General features: G+C 33.6%; 1 protein-coding gene across 1 annotated transcript in view; it reads right to left on the minus strand.

Moving 5' to 3' along the window:
* Positions 1-20,432, minus strand: part of LOC145256348 (vam6/Vps39-like protein) — a 248,094-nt gene that overhangs the window by 87,570 nt on the left and 140,092 nt on the right. Inside the window, exons 23-24 of the mRNA XM_080115165.1 lie at positions 16,414-16,563; positions 6,052-6,186 (exon numbers count right to left, since the gene is read on the minus strand). Of these exons, the coding sequence (XP_079971291.1) occupies positions 6,052-6,186; positions 16,414-16,563 (285 nt within the window). The remainder of the gene's footprint in view (positions 1-6,051; positions 6,187-16,413; positions 16,564-20,432) is intronic.

Below are 20,432 nucleotides of genomic sequence, written 5' to 3' on the forward strand. Positions count from 1 at the left end.
TACTTAAAAGCATTGAAATTACAAAATTATTGATTGATAATTTATAATCATATATATTTTACAATTGTGATTCTTTGAAGCAGACGATAGATTTTCATATATATTTTCAATATTGCTGTTCAAAACGAAAACAAATACTCTAATATATTCCACTTTCTCTGAACACTTTGGTAATTTCTTATTTATTATAACAGATTAAGTGCCGATCTAGAAAAGTGCTAAAAGAAAATTAACAAGAAAATGTGAAATGTTATTTTGCCAATATGAAATCGAAAATAGTTTTGTTTTCTTTACATATTTTCTTTTCAATCGACACCGCCATCTTGATTTTAACACATACTAAAATCATTGTGATTGGTTGATTATAAGCAAGTAAATGAAAGATGTATTCTGATTGGCTACTTTTTTTTTTCCTACAGAACTTAAAAGTTAGAATCTAATTTGACAAAATTCAAATTATTAATTAATGCACTGAAATCTTGCGTGTGAAAAATTTTCCAAGGTTTCTTATGATTTTATTAGTGTTGGAATGATTAATCGGGAATCGGCCAAATCGGAACTTTTTGGAGTATTGGAATTGGAAAAATCTGTACCTATTTTCCAATGCCAAAAACGATTCTTTTAATTATCTTTTTCATTTGATTTTGGTTCAAGAAAAATCTTCCACTGTTCATAGTAATAATAAAATAATATTTATTGGTTTAAACTTCCAGTAAAATTAAAATCTCTAAATTACTTCCTTACAAATGTGTTTTTACATTTGAAAAACTATATGTGCACATTAAAAGTTGTTTTTACTGTAATCAGGACAAAATAACCATTTTAGAGTTAAATATTTAGAGATTTATAAAGAATCGAAATCAGGACTGGTATCGGAATCGGGAATTTAGTACGGAATCGGTAATTGTACTGAAATCAAGGAAAATATTGGAATCGTCCAATCACTAGATTTTATACACATTGTATTAAAAAATAATCCCCACCCCTTTCGCATCTCATTAAAAGTGATAATTTTCGCCTTGGGCCGACGGCCTAAACCTCCGACCTTCTTCAGGTGTCTCTTGTCAAACTCGAGGAATCTTTATGTCGAAATCAAAAATCCGCACAGGACTAAACAAAACGCTTTAATTCATGAAGGTTACATGCTCATTTAGTCAGCCATGACTCTGTAGAAGTCCAAATTCATATTTTGAGTGTTGTTCACACTGAGGATTGAACTTTCAACCTCCAGAAGAGTGTAACTTTACAGTCGATTTTTACAAAGTACTTTATCCACTATACTACAGTTCCTTGCAGACAATTCTCGTATGAATTTTAGGAGCCTTACACAGATTTTTGTTTTTTTTTTTTTTTTTTACAAAGGCATCACCACATTATCAAGGCCCAGAGGCCACTCAAGGATAAGGGTTAAAGAGTGTACAGTAGAAGTTGGTCAATATAGTAATCATTAGTAATGAAAATTTGGTAAATTTAATAACTTATATGGAACGGCTCATCAAGAACTTATTTACTTTAGACTTGAACAAAACCATATTGTAGTCAGCCGGAAAGCAGGAAAACGGAAGACAATTCCACAGGCGTGCAGTTCTAAGAAAGAAGCTTTGTTCATGGAATCTACGTTTAGGTTTAGGCACAGATAAAGAGTGGGGGAGATTTTTGTTTTTAGATGTGCAATCTTACTACTTATTTTATATTAATATTTATTACGACATATTACACACCTATATACATATATACATACATATATATATATATATATATTCACTTAATAGATACACAGAAGACAAAGAAAAGATTAAAATGGCCGACAAAAAGATAAAAGCCGCAGATAAGAAAACAAGTGAAGACCTTATCTTGACGCCATTTCATATGTGATGCATCATCGCATAAACAATAAAAACCATTTGTTTCGATCGGTGAGAATAACCGTTGGCAACAGATGAGGAAGGACGGAAAGCTCATGGGGCACTTGGTAGGAACCATGGCAACAAGCCAGATGACGAAATTCTTTTCAGCATATTTTACTCTTTTTCATTTCTTTCTGGTGATGCTCACTGCCAAGGCCGAAACACATCTTTACCTTTTTTTCCATACCAAACTACGAGCCAAAACATTGCCAAAAGAGTGGCTTTTGGTCTTGCTTTTTGTTCAAAATATCATTATATATATAGTGAATAAATGACAAAAGACTATATTCCAAAATTCACAATGTTGCCCATCTTATAATTTATTCCTTTAATTCAGTTGACTTTTACAATTCTTGACAGTATCTGTTTTGTAGCGCAAAATCAATCACTGAATTTGATTTAACAATCACTTGATTTTTTGAAATTCAAAATGGCATAATGGAAACATATTAAAGGTATTTGCAGCTTCTCTTCCAATTTTCGGATTTTAATCATGTCAAATCACACTTTATTTCCTTTTGGCGGATTGATTGTTGCTATTTCTTCTGATGAGTTCAGTGATTGATATAATAATTAAGTGATTGATTTTAAGTATCAAAAATCAAAAAGTCCGATCTTAAAAATAGTCTCCCTCTTATAGATAAAAAAAGAATTTTTACAGGGGAATATTTTGTTACACCAGCCAAGGGAAATAAAATCTCAGCAAATCATTTCTTCTGAAGAAAAAAAAAAACAAAAAACCCAGATTCATTATAACCTGGAGATATAGCTTAGTGGTAGAGAATTCGGCTACAGATCGAATGATCCCCTGTCTAAGCCCGGGTGTACCTCACCATCTTATTTTATATTTTATTAATGAGTTCAATTTACAATAAAAGAAGAGGTACCATTTAAAATCGCCGCAAATCATTTCTTCGTTTCTATATTTTAAAACTAAACATTAATCAGAAGTGAAGTCACCAACTGACATGATATTGTAAAGCAAACCCAACGGAATTTGATGAACGACATTATCATTGCATTTTTTTGCGAATTAGTCCATTGGACAAATTATTGCTCGTAAAATATAATATTCAATCGAGGATTGATTCTATAATAATACATACGCAATCTGCATAAATTAAAATATCATGTTAATGCGTATTGTACGACCAGGTGACGCTTAACGGCCAGCTAGTACGTTTATATCTATCTTTCTCTCTTTATCTCTCTTTTTCTTTTATCTATTCGTCTACCTATCTCTCAATCCATCTATCTATCCATCTATCTTTTTTTCTACTCTCTCTCTCTTCTCTCTCTCATTCGATCTCTTTATATCTATATCTCTTTATCTAGCTATCAATCAATCTATGTCCGTGTCTGACGCATGAAGCTTTCAGATCAATGTATAATCTTTACAGGGGAATATTTCACGTTACACCGTCAAGGGAAATAATAAAATTTCAGCAAATCATTTCCTTACAAAATCAGATTCATTATAACCTGGAGATATAGCTTAGTGGTAGAGAATTCGGCTACAGATCGAACGATCCCCTGTCCAAGCCCAGGTGTACGTCGCCATTTTATTTTATTTTTTATTAATGAGTTCAATTTATGATAAAAGAAGAGGTACCATTTAAAATCGCTGCAAATCATTTCTTCGTTTCCATATTTTAAAACTAAACATTAATCAGAAGTGACTTTTCCAGGGCATTCATCGTCAAGCCACGAACTGACATGATATTGTAAAGCAAACCCAACGGAATTTGATGAACGACGTTATCATTATTATTTTGTATTTTTTTGCGAATTAGTCCATTGGGCAAATTATTGCTCGTCAAATATAATATTCAATCGAGGATTGATTCTATAATAATACATATGCAATCTGCATAAATTAAAATATCATGTTTAAGCGTATTGTACGACTGGGCAACGCTGGGCAGCCAGCTAGTATATGCATAGAGTCATTCACAGATAGACTGTTTCACTGTATCACAACTCTTTAGTGTGGCTAGACCAGCACCCATCGCAAGCGTTTGGGATTGAACCAACAATCATCAAGTTGATAGTCAGTAGCCCTGTTCATCAGGCCATAATATCTTACAATGTTTTATACAAATATTGACTGCCACTCCCAACAGTGCTCCATTTGTTTATTTTCAAAGAGCTTTGCAATGATACATATATTAACCCTGTTTTGTTTTGTGTTTATTACAACTGAGCAGGTGTTCAACGATTTAATATAGAATGCTGTCATCCAATATTAATTCACAACTAGCAGGACCCGTGGGAATTCCATGGTAGTTAAAAGCTTTGAAAACATCGGTAAGAAATTCCTTTTTGTTTATATTAATCTTAAGTCATAACACACCTACCACCATAATTTGAACTGGAATGACGTCATCACCGGAAGTTACCTCCTCCCTACTCGTGTACTCCCCATCCATTCTACTAAAAAGGAAGCTATAAAGCCTGGGAGGATATTCTCATTAAAACAACAATTGTCAATCCAAATGAGGATAATCTCAAGTCCTAATACACTTAACATAATTTGAAGATGAATGACGTCATCACAGAAAGTAACCCCCTCCCTCTACTCACGTATCCCCCTTGAAGTGAGCTGCTCGCCAGGCAAAACGACGAACAGCTCCTTAAAAATAATTTTTCATAAACATTAAAAACAAATATTCAGAGAAATTAATGAAAATAAATAGTCAGACTTGGCTGGTTAAAAGAAGTGTAATTTTATTTACCCTTTTGTGTATAACACTCATGTGGTTTCTTTTGTGTCCGTAGAAAAGAAAGAAATCTTGACTGACTGGGTAAATGTTCTCTTTTTTGGCGTAAAGTCGAAAAGAAAAGATAAATCAAATATTTTTCTTTGGGATAGCCGTTCGAGTGAAAAGTGGCGTGGAAAGGTAAGAAGAATGTTTTTTTTTGGTTTCATTATGAGAAATGGCATAGCGCGTGTCGCACACATGTGCCAGACACAGCAGTAGCGCGTGTTAACTCCTCAAGGGTCAGCGAGCGAAAGAGGAAGAGAGGGCACTCGAATTTGGCGCCACGTTTTTTTTTGTCCTCTTTTTTAGAGCTCTCCGGAAACGGTGACAATTCAAAAGTCTCTGTCAAATTTTAGTTCCAAGTAGACGCTACACCCTCATCCACTCTAATAAAAAGGAAAGTATAAAGCCTGGGAGGATATTCTCATTAAAACAATCATCAATCCATGTGAGGATAATTTGTAACACACCTACCACCATAATTTGAGAGAGGAATGACGTCATCACCGGAAGTTAACCCATCCCGCCATTCTGTGGGTATCCCCCATCCACTCTAATAAAAAGGAAACTATAAAGCCAGGGATGATATTCTCAGCAAAATAATCGCCAAACCATGTGTGAATGCAGGAGGTAATTCGTTTCTGATGAATTAAAGTTTGCGATGATGATGATTTTTTGTGACACAGGACGTCGGACGAACAAACGTATTAATTCTAAATTTCCCTTTTTTCATGAAAGGTGAAAGAAAATTTTTTAATTTAATTTTTTTTTGTTTTTTTTTATAGAAACTTTATTCTTTGACTTCTCGGGGACCGAAAATTAAAAAAAAGGGGGCACTTCAGGGTCACGCTGCCTAAATTCACAGAACAAAAATATATTTTTTCTCCCTCATTTGACCATTATAATGAAAAATGGCTGATAGAAATCCAGTGTTTAAAATAAAAAAAAGATTACAAAATTGAAAATAAAATTCATTTCAGATAAATAGATATAAACAGAAGCTGCAGAGAGTCCAACATGGGCGACAAAATATAACCGCCCCTTTTGTTTGGATTTGAAACCGACGGTACCAAGGTTGTTTTGATCTTTTGTAACATATATATATTATTTCATGTATCCACGTAAAATGTTATACGCAGATATAATATTTTATGTATAGATTTGCAGTATTTACTTGAATAGTGTTTACTATGCGAGTAGAGCTAAGTAGTAAGTTATGAAAATATATGGCAATTAAGCTATAGGATGAAACGTGGAGAAGTTTGTGTAGCTTAATTGCCATATATATATATATATCAAAATGAATTTCATGAAAGAAATGTTCTGCAAAAGGAAATCTCCGAGCTGAACGAGGAGGTGGGGCAATAAATATTGAGACTTACCAGGGCATTTTCTGCATAGAGAATGTTTCGGAGGAGCATACAGTTTCGTCTGAGCGCAGCTTTTTTTTCAATTAAATTTTCCAAGTAATTAAGAATATCACTGATCTTTGTGTTTGGAGGCAACAGCTCTAAAGCCTGAAAATAGATTGAAAGAATTTCATTAGATTTTTTTTTTTTAATGGAAACTGCTTCAGACAAGGCAAGAAGCCACTTGATGTAAGGAACTAAAAAAAAAAAATAGTACTTAAGGGTAAAAAACTTTTCAATGATAAGTGTTAGATGGAATAGATTTTGACTCCGAAAACGGCACTTCTATCTTTCTCAGAAACATCACTCCTGGAATGTGAGGACTAAAGGACAAAATAAGGGAAGTGAGAGTTACTATGCAGCTGTCGAAACTAAACCCAAGATTCACTTTATACTCTCTTGATATATATACATATTATTTTATCATTATATCGCAGATTTAAACAAATGAACTTTTCATCCTGGAAATGAACATTGAAAAAAAAAAAAAAATTCTGCACTATTTTTGTTGTGTGGCAACGTAATCGCGAATTGATTCCTACGAACACTAAATAGCAAATGACTCTAATCGCTAAACTCTTTCTTTCTCTGCTTCATTGGAATTTGCTTTCTCCCCTCACTCCCCAAAGCAAGGAATCTTTCACAAGAATGTATGAACTCCAAATACCAATCAAAATCAATTCAAACTATGTGAAAGCAGCAAGCCAGTGTTAACGTAGAAAAAACGCCACATCACTAATAAGGGTGCTGGAGGCAAACATTTCAACTGGGCTGACGTTATCCGCCTGACAGTCAGGAATCCAAACCTTGGTTTAACCCCTAAGGCGGCTGTCCTATCAGCAGGTGCAAAGTACCGGGGCTGCTGCATTGCCATTTGGTGAATGGATTCTGGACCATGCAGTAGCTTCTGGTGGGACCTCTCGATGCCATATTAGTGGGTAATTGTTTGTTACGGATTTACCTTATGTGCTACAAAAAAAAAAAAAAAAAAAAAAATTTTTCATTCCTTTTTCTCTTACCTTCCCTCTCTGCCCTGCTCTAAGCAAGTCTGTTGACCAATTCTACAAATCTCAATCATGAAAGGTTTCCAGAAAAAATACTTGATTAAACCCAGATCTCCAACTTCCAATGCAGACCCCCACTAACATGTCTCCTTCTCCAACATCAGGGGTCTACGTTCCAACCTTCTAGAGGTTCAAACTATTACAGGAGACTAAGCCAGACCTATTATTCCTAAGCGAAACCGGGATTGGACCGACTTCTTTCCTAGATGAGTTCATAATTAAAGGATACTCAAACGTAACCTCTAAATCCGACCCCCAAGATGGGCATGGAGTATGTGCCTACATTAAAGACGACTTTCCATGTGGTAGGGACATCTCTAGACAAGATCCTAATTTACCTTACATGTGCTTCCGGGTTGCACTTGCTCACACTACTGCGTTTATATTTGCACTCTATCGTCCCCACAGCAGTGGAATTACTATCTTTAATAGCATAACTGAGAAAATTGACCATGTCCTTTCTGAGTACCCCTCAGCTAACATCCACGTCTGTGGGGACTTCAATGTTCACAACGTGGAATGGTTAACCCATTCAAACATGACTGATGATGAGGGGAGGTTCTGTCACAATTTCTCCATTGCTTATGACCTCACTCAGATTGTCCAAGAACCCACCCGCGTTCCCAACACAGACAGTCAGTATGCAAGTCTCCTAGACCTCTTTCTCACAACTTGCCCTGAGCTGTGCTCATCTTCCGTTCAGTCTCCACTGGGATCTTCCAACCACTCTGTTGTATCAGTTAAGATAAAAACAAAATGTAATAGGTCTTCAGACATACCTCTCCATCATACAGTGTATCGATATTCTATTGCTGACTGGAATAGCTTCCGTACATTTATATCAGACCTACCTCTACGTGCCATGTTTAAAAAGGATGTGTCCTCTATAGTATCAGACCTGACGTGAACAAGTTCTTATTGAACCGTCCCCCTAAGTAATCCAAGTTACAAAATTCCCACTAATGTTTACTATGCTAAAATCACAATGACTAATGTATACTCATTAACCCTTATCCTCGAGTGGCCTCTGGGCCTTGATAAATGGTGACCCCCATGTAAAAAAAAAAAACCTCTATACAAGACCTGGTCAAAAATATCAGGGGGGTTTTCCAGACTTTAACAGCTGCAAAAAAAATTCAATATTTTTATGGAGCAATTCTGGTTTCTGATTGGTTGCTAGCAGAACATGGCTCCATTTGATTGGTCCGTTCCTATCGCCAGTGTCTATAGTATTATCTTCCAACTTTCGGTGATCATACCCTTTCATTATATCAAAAATATTGCCACACACACCACGCCCTTTGGGGCCAAGAGTAGCAAGGCAAAAAGAACTTAATGACTCACATGCCAGCTTCCTTCATCTCGTGCGCACATTCTTTCATACTAACAAGAATCAGGCAAACTGAAACAAATTGTTACTTACATCTATACACGCATCAACAAGAACAAGGTAAACCAACGCACACACATACATATATACCACGCTGCCAAATACTTACATCAATTATTCACACTATGAACGTTTTGACTTGAATGAATCAACTTTTTCAATGACTGAAGATAATCTTTGTATTCTTATCTCTTTGGGGCCAAGGGTAGCAAGGCAAAAAGAACTTAATGACTCACATACCAGCTCTTGTATAAAAATGTTTTGTTATAAAATTTCGGTTTTCTTCATTTTTTCATTTACTTCACTATTTATATTTGAGGTAGCACTTGCTGCTAGGTGACCTATTCTTTCTAAGTTTTATTTATTTCTATTGTCTATATATGCATGTTCACACTCTCTTTCTCTCTCTCATATATATATATATTTCTGTGGAAATTCTTTATTCACTTATATTTCCTTTCTATGCATACCAATCCTTATTTAAGAAGTGTCAACTGAATTAAAGGAATAAATTGTAAGATCGTCAACATCATAAAATTTGGAACAGACTTTTAACATTTATTCATTATATATATATATATATATATATATATATATATATATATATATATATAATCTATAATATAAAGCTGAATGTCTGTGTGTGTGTCTGGTCACGAATAGGCTCCTATACGGTTGACTATTATAGAAAATTGATCACATATAATGATAGAAGATGTATCGAGACACAGGAATGGGTATGTTTGATCTGGCATAATGATGATTCGTTAAAATTGTGGGGTCTGCGTACGCACCTGGTCCACAAAGTATGGAAATAAAAAATTTAAAAATTAAAAAAAAAAACGTTTACAAGTGTTTTTGATATAGATGTACATAATAATAATACTTTGATAAGTATGTTTTAACTTAAATAGGGATGGTATAATAAAATTGTGGGGTCTGCATTCGCGCCTGGCCTCCATAGAATGGAAATAGGTACAAACTTTAATAAAGACTTTTCATATCTATCTGCGTAAGTATACTTTGGTAATTATGTTTCAGTTTGAAGAAATATGGTATAATAAAATTATGGGGTGTTCATTTGCACCTGACCTCCATAAAATGGAAATGTGTCACTAAGTTTAACAAGGTTTTTTAATATAGCTCCACAGAATATTGTGATAAGTGTTTCAGTGTGAACAGGTATGGTATAATAAATTATGGGGTTTATCTATTTTATTTTTACTTTCATCATATTTTGCTTTGGTTTTGATACCCCCAAATTCGAAGCTATCTCTTTACACTCTTTCCTTTTCATAACATATCATACTTTAATAAATTAGAGTCCATTTTCTGTAGGCTGTTTTTGAACCCAGTCAACAACGGGTGCTTTTGCTAGTGTATATATATATATATATATATATATATATATATATATATATATATATATATATATATATACACACACACACACACACACACACACACACACTAACAGGGTGACCCGACGTTGCCCAGAATTGAATGATGATCAACAAATTTTTCGCACTTCCATATTTTTCTTGACACAAATGTATATATTTTTATTTCAGTATTTGCACATACATAATGCTTCGTTGGTGCAAAAATAAAAATAAAAACTAAAGAATAAAATTACTAAACTGTAGAAATGAAATAGCCACAAACAGTTACAAACATTGAATATTTTGCGATAGCTACTAAACAAACTTTCTGAACAAAAATTAACCCAAAAAAATATCCATTGCTGATGAGAAGAGTTAGCTTAACCTGTTTGAGACGAGTAGGTCAAAAACGGAAATAAATTTAACTGCAGCAATAAATGGGAGTCCGACAGTGGCATAGCAAAAGAAGGGGCAGGAGGGGTGGTCCACCCTGGGTAGCACGTGCTAAGGGGCGGCATTTTGAGGAGGTAAAAATAAAAAATAGATAAAAATTAAAATAATAAAAAGATATTTATCATATTTATTTGCGTATTTAACAATTCTTCTTTTTTTTTTTGTATTATATTTGTTGCGTATTTGATTTTTTTTTTATAATTTGAATTATATGTCTTTGTTTAGAAAGATCTCTAGTTTTCTTTGTTTGTGTATCCAGTTTACATAGCCAGTAAAATTAATTTAACAATTTTTTTTTATGATTTGACACATACGTTTTTGTTTTAAAAAATTTTGGGTTTTTTTTATGACGACTGTATATATATATATATATATATATATATATATATATATATATATATATATATAAATATATATATATATATATATATATATATAAATATATATATATATCCTTGTCTGTGAACATAGCCAGTAAAATTAATTTAACAATTTTTTTATGATTTGACGCATACGTTTTTGAAAATTTTTTTATGACGACTGTATATATATATATATATATATATATATATATATATATACGAGTATTGTAATAAAATGAAAGTCAGGGACTAATAGCAGCAGTTGATTGTAATTCCATGAAAATAAATATTTTGAGGATTGTCTGGAATTTTGAAGGTTAAAAGATTATCAATGGCCAAAACAACTTTTTTTTTTCCTCCTACGCTCATATAAAATGAAAAAAAAAAAAAACCTAGGAGTCCTCTAGAGCGCTACTAAAATCACCCTTTCCAAATTTGCTTGCCTTCCCCTCCCCTTTGAAGAGAAATAATGTTGATAATGTCAATAGTCTAACAAAAACATGAAGAAACAATAAAATCTAATAATTTTGAAATGAGTCAGTATTTTATTAATACATAAGTTTGAAAATGTTTGAAAACAAATTAAATACATTTTTAGACACTCTGTAATTTATACTACTACAACTACTACTACTACTACTACAACTACTACTACTACAACTATTACTACAACTACTACTACTACACAGATATGAAAGAGTGCGACGAGACACATTTTGTAACTGCATAAAATTTGGCCTATTTTTGTTATCTTTTTATCCATTGCTATCTGGTACTGGGCAGGCTCATTGTTGTTTAACTTTGCTGATCTGACGGGAACCGGTGTATCAAACATAATTATGCCATATCTCAATACCAGATGGGTGACCATTTGAAACTTCCAGCTACTGTACGTGCTCTCCGCTTATCTCGGCATTGTTTCCAGTCGTCCTGGACTTCTCCTTGCCACTGGACTCAAGAAGTGCCAATTCAGGAGAGGTGTGATTGGGATTGCGCAGCCATTGCCACACAGTTACACACGCAGTTGCCCCTACAGGAGGTATCCTTTGTCTTTTGAGACTGAACGAAGGCATTGCATTGTATTATCCGTTGCGTTTAATAATCTGAGGTCATTTGTGGAAAGTGCAGGAACGTGAAAAAATAAAAAGAAAAAGAAAATTTATGTAAATGTGACCCACTGATATTTAATAATAATGGTCGGATCATGCCAAAATGGTTGCTTTCTCATTTTATAAACATTCAGCTTTTCAAGTAGATCCGTCATTGCTTTCACTCAGAATAGACTGTTGGGTTATTTTGTTTTACGACGTATCAGCCCTTTGTGGGTTATTTAACGCTGAATCCAGTTATTTTGATGTTTTATTCTTCAAGCATTTTATATCTTCAAATATCTATGGTATTTAGTTTGATTGTTTTGTAGATCATTGTTAATCTTGTTTTTGATTTTGCCGAACATGATTGAGTTTTGCAAAGGGGAAAAAAAAAAACAATAAAATCAATGTTTGGTACATTTTTGATCAGAAAGCCAGTATCTTCAGACAGCCTCAATTGTTAGAACCAGATGATCGAACAGGTATTACATTCAGGGTCAAATTGGACCTGGGAATAATGATAACAATGGGGTCACTCCACATTCCCCATAGCCCCCAAATGGAGCCTCATCATCGGATGATTTTTAAGGTCATACGGACCAATAAATATACTATATACTATGAAATATATGTATGTGAATGTGTTAGTATAAGGGTCATTCCAAAAGAAATGCCTCCAATTTTTAATTCTGCATGTATCGATCAGAGAGGGTTGCAAATTGCATTGTTATGATGACTGAACTTATGCATTCATGACCTGAAAGTTTCAACTATATTCTCGCTGCAGTTAACATTGGCTGAGCGGTTTGTTCCTTGCTAATTGAGTCAGAGAAGGCTGTGTGGCTGGGTTTGAATCTTCCGACCGGAGGTAATCATGACTCCCTGCACTGATGATTACCAAAAGGATGAAACACTACTGCCTGTAAGTATTAAAAATAATTATTTTATTTATATATATATATATATATATATATATATATTGTACCTATTTGTGAATTATTTCTGCCTTTTGGATTACTTTGGATCATCTTCCATTTATGCGATTCCCTTAGATTTTACTTGTGCGAATGGAAATTTAACTAACTTTCTTGGAGTCTGCATTTTTGGATTTTACCGTCATTGGATACTTTACCTTTCACCAGACTATCCATTCACGTGAAATCACTTTTTTTATTCACCTTATTCCCTCTGCTTCACTTTTTGTTATCAAGTAAGATCTATGACTTACTTGTAGTTTCATCAAATACTTTTGCAAGCAAAATCCGATCCTGCATTTTGCTAAATCCTACCCTCTGATGAGAAGGAAAGTATTTCTTCGAAACTCCGTGGATTAAGGACTATCCACTTATTTAGTGTTTCCTTTTTTAAATCAAATATTTTTTTAACTCTTTTTCAAAGTTTTTTTAACAGGTTTTATTAACTACTTGTTCCTATATATATATATATATATACTCGGTTTTTTTTATATTCAAAAGTAATGGACTAATGAATTCAACGAGGTTGTTAGATAGTGCTCAATAAAAAGAGCTGATAATACTTGTTTATTGTTATATAAACATGCTCACATCCCGCTGCTACAAATAGCCACTTGTTTCAATCAAACAACAGATATCATCAGGCAGCGACTTGACTATTCAAAAGTTCTATGAATAATGGATTTTTATTTTAGGTAGGAACTCTTTAGAAGTTGGAGTTAAAAAACTTAAAAACACAGGACTTTAATTAAATAAAAAAGTAAAAAGGGAGAGGCAATTTAAATAAAGTTAAAAGATTACAATGGGGAGAGAGTGATTGAGAAGAGAAAAAAAAGGAATAGAGACAGAAATAGAGAAAGAAAATAGAGAGAAAACAAAATAGAGAGAAAAAGAAGAGAGTATATATATATATATATATATATATATGATATGGAGAAGAAAAGAAAAAAGATATAAATGGTTATAATAAAGAGAATAAAAACTAGAAGGAAAAGGAAAGAATAATGAGATCTAGTTAAATAGAGAAAGAGAGAAAGTAAGAATTTGACAGTATATAGAAAAAGAAAAAGAAAAAGATCTGCGTGTCAACCAATTTATGAACAATTATACAATTCAGTAATGAAACATATTATTACAAATGTTTTAAGTTTTTTAACTCCAACTTCTAAAGAGTTCCTACCTAAAATAAAAATCCATTATTCATTGAACTTTTGAATAGTCAAGTCGCTGCCTGATGATATCTGTTGTTTGATTGAAACAAGTGGCTATTTGTAGCAGCGGGATGTGAGCATGTTTATATAACAATAAACAAGTATATATATATATATATATATATATATATATATATATATATATATATATATATTATGAGTAAAGGTTGAATGATAACCAAATTACTTTAGATTCATCAATAAAGAAAACAATACAAACAATAAATTAAAAGTAAATCTAATTAACCCAGAATTTTTGTCCGGTTTCAAAATAGTCCAAACTTAAATATTCTCGACATATTTTAGGGCAAATATACGAAAATAGGGCCTTTATAAATTTTTTCAACACAAAGTGGACATGTTAAAACATAAGGGGGGGGTGTAATTCACCACCTGATGTAGTTTTTAATGAAAAGAAAAATGTCAAGATACGTACGAATTTTGTATTCTTTTTTAATCATATCTAATGAGATGTAAATATGAAAATTTTTAAATAATATAAAATTTAAAATTGTCTGATTTATGTTGAAACAATTGTAATATCCGAAAAAATACAAATATGAAGTTATTCCTTCTTGTTTTTGGTTTTGCCACTATATATATATACGTATATATGTAGTAGAGAATTAGAAGGCTATCACAATGCGAGGAATGAGATATAGTCGTTGTTGGAAGGAGACGAAGACAAGTGGCGATTTACAAATCAATAAGTGCATACATATATGTCTATATATACATATATTTATTCAGTTGTATTAAATACAAATGTCTTACTTGTTATGTTTGTGACAATATTCATTATTACTTTCGGAAAAAAATTCCCTTTTCAAATGGTAGACGCAACAGATCGATTCAAACCATGCTAGATGATGGAGCGGGAATTGGATGGCTGTGTGGAGCCTAGGAGCAAATGTAAGGAGGGGTTTTAACATTTTTTTTTTTTTGTTCCTTTTTCTTTATAAAACGCTGGTCCCAATGGGGAACCCATGGCCACACCATCCATCTGTCTGCACATAATATCGTTGAAACTGAATTCTACCGACATGGTGGCAAATTTCATCAATTCTACAAAAATATTTTCTAGTATTGGGGGAGTCGGAAGTTTACTCCGATATAAAGCGTCAGCACAAATATTAATAGTCTCTAACAATGGGATACAAGTAAAAAGACTGGAAATATCGAAGGAACACATAAATTTGTTTGAATGAGTATAATTTTGTATAAAGTTAGCAAAGCTAAAAGAATCTTTAATACAATATGAACTATAAAGTTCCAAAACAGGTTCTAAAATAATTGTCAACCATTTTGCTAGCTTATGTTGACAAGACCCTATCATAGATAATATGGGTCTCAACGGTACCCCCTCTTATGGGTCTTAGGCAAACCATACAAACGAGGGCGAATAGAACCAGTAGGACGAATTAAATCAGAAATGAACGTGGGAAGAACAACCGCTTTGACTCATTTGACAAGTTGTTTTTGAAACTTGGTCTCGATAGAAACAGTAGAATCATGAGTATCTACCGGACCCAATTTAACAAATTTAGAGGTGTCTCCCAAAATAGTCACCATTCTATAAAGTTCCAAAACAGGTTCTAAAATAATTGTCAACCATTTTGCTAGCTTATGTTGACAAGACCCTATCATAGATAATATGGGTTTCAACGGTACCCCCTCTTTATGGGTCTTAGGCAAACCATACAAACGAGGGCGAATAGAACCAGTAGGACGAATTAAATCAGAAATGAACGTGGGAAGAACAACCGCTTTGACTCATTTGACAAGTTGTTTTTGGAACTTGGTCTCGATAGAAACAGTAGAATCATGAGTATCTACCGGACCCAATTTAACAAATTTAGAGGTGTCCCCCAAAATAGTCACCATTTTATTGACAATCCTGGTGATCCATAATGAAAACACCAGAACCTTTATCAGGTTTTGTGATGACTAAACATTTATTATGGCGAAGTGCTTTGATTATACGATAATGTTCACTTCGCCATTTTGCTTCACAAAATGAAATGGATGCGCCCGCATAAGAATGTGCGACGTCATTAAGTTTCGCCTTCTCTTTGCAAGCAAAAAGAAAATCTTCTAGGACTTAAATTAGTCTCTATGTAATTTTTCCCCCCGTTTATTTCTGGGGGTTTTTTTTCCTACCCCCGCCATTTTCATGACTTTTTTTGTTTGTTTTAAATCGTATTTTCCTCGATTTAGCTTTGATAAGTGAGGAACGAAACCTGGTTAGCAAACCTTTATTTTCATTTTTTAATTTTTAAATTCATTATGCTTTTTGGTCTGTATTTAGCCGTTATAAAATTCTGTACCCCCCAGAAAATTTTCAAATATATATATACACATACATACATACATACATACACACAATGAAATCAAATATTTAAACAAACCTTTGTCGTGTCGATCTTCACAGCATGCTTGTCTAATATGTGTAGTGCAGGTTCAATCTGGGCTTTCACTTCCAATACATGTTTTGACGTAATACCAAGAGTAGCAGGATCGGGAGGCTGTAGATACATCTTCAGAAGATGAAGATACACCTGGAATTAAATTTTTAAAAAAAACACGTTAATTAGTTTCTTCAAGTTAACAGAATTTTCAGCAATGCAGCTACTAAATCCTTAAACATTTAATTGCAAAATCAAAATAGCAATTGTCTTTCAAGGTGTTGAACCCCCCCCCCCAGCAGCATTCACTCTAGGAGAGTTAAACCGGTTTCCTCCGAATATTAAATTCACTTAAAAAAAATCTCCGTCTAGAAGGATTTCTCAATCATTGCAACACACCAAAAACAAAATTTTGCTTTTTGTGATTTTCTTGCTTTTTTTTTCCATTACTTTTTATTCATAGGTATCATTTCTGGACTTAATGACCAATGCAACATAAAAATAACTCACTCTAGAAGGATTTCTACTTTGTTGATTTACACCAGAACCAATGGTTTTAGGATTTATTGTAATATTCCTATTAGTGATGGGACGATTCCAGTACTTTTCCCAATTCCGATACAATTACCAATTCCATACTAAATTCGCAATTCCGATACAATTACTGATTATGATTCTTTATAAATCTCTAAATATTTAACTAAAAAGTTGTTTTTCCCCCCCGATGACAGTGAAAGCACAGATATTTTCTCAAACGTAAAAACCCACATATAGGGGGGGGGGATTTACTGGTGGTTCAAAAAAATCAATAAATATTATTTTATTATTACTACTAGCAATGAAAGATTTTGTTTAAAACAAAATAAAATAAAAAAATTTAAAGCAACCGTTTTGGCATCGGAAACGATGCATAAAGTTTCCTGATGGTGATACCCCAAAAACGTTCCAATTTTTCTGATTCCAATTAATTGTCCCAACACTAATTCATACGTTTTCCTATTCTTTAACTCGTCATATTCATTTATGAAGTGAATTTTACATAATCACTTGAATTAAAATTAATTGTGCAAAAGTCAAGTATCATGGTTCAATTGTGCTATAAAAAAAAAGAAAAAAAACATTAATTTCAAACACACCTCTTTCTTATAAAAGAATCTACAGTTGACTTTAAAAGTTGGGTCTTTCTGCTTGTGCATTGATAAAACTTCTCAAATGCATGATTGTGATGTTAGGTCGTATAAAAGTGTTAACTTTGGCCAAAATTGGACTTCTTCCTTTAATTGGATATTTTCAATTATTGATTTTTGGTACTTATCAGATGCATTCTGATACAAAACCTATGCAAGAACACTCCCAGATACATCAAATACCTTCATGTGAAATTTTTTTTTAATCAGCGCAGCTGTTATCAAGTCCATAAGGAACAAACACACAAAGTTCCTTTTATATAATAGTTGATATATGTATGTATATATATATAACAAATAAATGACAAAAATCTATATTCCAAATTTCAAGATGTTGACCATCTTACCACTTATTCCTTTAAGTATGTTTGGCAGGCACAATTTTTGACAGTACCTATTTGTAATGCAAAATCGTTCATTTAATTATTATATCAATCAATGAATTTATTTTGCCCTTAACTCATTAGAAGAAAAAGTACCTATCAATTTATTAAAAAAAAAAATGTATATGGGCATGATTGCAAAATCCGGAAAATTGGGGGGAAAAAAAAATCTGTGTAATTGGGGGGAAAAAAAAATCCGAAAAATTGGGGGGAAAAATATTCGAATGATTGGGGGGGAAAAAATTCAAATTATTGGGGAGTGGGGGGTCCAAATAATTGGGAGGGGGTCCGAAAAATTGGGGGAAAAAATCTGATTAATTGGGGGGGGGGGGTCCGAATAATTGGGGGAAAAAGTCCAAAAAATTGGGGGGTGAGGGAGAAGTCCAAAAAATTTTAGGGGAAAAGTCCGAATGATTGGGGAGGAAAAATATTCGAATAATTGGGGAGGAAAAATATTCGAATAATTGGGGGGAAAAAAATCCAAATAATTGGGGGGGGGGATCTGAATAATTGGGGGGAAAAAAAATCTGAATAATGGAGGGGAAAAGAATTCGAAAAATTTTGATGAAAAAAGTCCGAATAATTTGAGGAAAAAGAATCTAAATAATTGGGGGAAAAGAAATTCGAAAAATTGGGGGAAAAGAAATTCGAAAAATTGGGGGAAAAAAAACGTAATAAGAAAAAATTTCTCTCCCAATTTTTTTTGATTTTGCAATCATGCTCATATGCATTTATTTTCTTTTTAAAATTGACAAGTGCTTTTCCTCCTGATGAGTTAAGGGCAAATTAAATTCATTGATTGATATAATAATTAAATAAATGACTTTGTGCTACGAAACAGTTGCTGCCAAGAATTATGCATGTTAACATACTTAAAGGAATAAATGATAAGATGGTCAACATCTTTGGAATCTAGACTTTTTGTCATTTGTTTATTATATGCCCTGTAATTACGTTGAGCTTCATAAATTGAAGGATTGGTATAAATAAAAAGGTGGAATATAATTGAAGAAACATATTTCCATATATATATATACACACACACATATATATATATAAGGTGAAACGATAAAATTGTCGCCATAGAAAAGACAACATGATTCCATTTCCATTGAATAAAAACCAGTTTTCTTTTCTTTTTTTTTTTTTTTTTTTTGTAGACCATCTACTAGTTGGCCAATTGTGTACAAATCCTAAGAGCAATAGGAGCCTTCTATCATGTTTAAAAGTGATACAATGTTCAACGAGCGAGATCGGAGATGTGCCGCTGTACAAATCATGCTCTCAACCGATCCAAGTTATCACAATATGACTATTGCCAGCACCTTCCAAATGAATATCCGGATGGTTTAATGTCTGAGGGCACAGCTGAATGAAGTTTCCAGCTATGGTTATGGTCTTTGGCGTGGTTTCAAATGAGGGCCATATCATGACAACTCACATCTTCGAAGTCGGCTTTAAAATCAACACCAAAATGTACCTGGATATGCTCAAGAGTGTGGTGATCCCCTGGTGCAATCAGGTGGCCGCTGGCAGACCCTGGGTGGGGCAGCAGGACTCGGCGCTGGCCCACAAGTCCAAAGAAATCCAGGCTTGGCTTCAGATGGAGTGCTACAACTTTGAACCCTTCTCTCAAAGCCCCCCCTCCTCCCTCGGCCTGCTGGACAACTTTGTTTGGTCATATGTCAAGGATATCACAAACATGACCTCCCACAAAACCAAAGCAAATCTGATCGTCGCTATCTGCCGAGTATTCGCCGAGCTCCCATTGGTGTTTGTGGAAAAGGCATGCTCCCAACTCTGGACCCATATTGAGGCTGAAGGCGGCTACATTGAATAGATGTCAGCTCTATATAATCAAGTTACCTGAATTGACTTTTTCAAAAAAATAAGTTTAAAAATAAAACTGTTGTGTTATTTTCTTTCGGGCGATAAATTTGTCATCCCACCCTGTAGATCTTTTTGTGATTGGATAATTCCAATAATTTTTTTGATTCTAATACACGCTACCAATTTTGTTTTAAATTCCCCGATTCCGATTCAAAAATCACCTTTCATCAAATAGTCAGCATTGTACCTGTCGCTAACATACCACACCCACACCTCCCTCTAAAAACGTCCGCTATGGGTCGTTTTGACCTGCCACAGACATGGGTGTGTTATCCACAGGGTGGGGGCAGTTGGCAATTATTGATTACTGAGTATTGAATGACGAAACTGGTTTTGTCTGCCGAGACAAAATTTATTTCGTTGTCAATATTAGCATATTCCTTCTGTCGCCCCCCCCCACACACACACACTCGCACACATTTAAAATAAAATGCCATATGTTGTCATATCCTACCTGTGAATGGCAGTTGATAAACACCAACATGCCAAATATGAATTTTAAAATAGTGGTTGGGATTAATCGATATAATAGAAGAATGTGATTATATCGACGTAGAAAGTA

Source organism: Euprymna scolopes, chromosome 32, assembly GCF_053919585.1.
Source record: "Euprymna scolopes isolate OS-2025 chromosome 32, ASM5391958v1, whole genome shotgun sequence".
Classification (NCBI taxonomy): Eukaryota; Metazoa; Mollusca; class Cephalopoda; order Sepiida; family Sepiolidae; genus Euprymna; species Euprymna scolopes.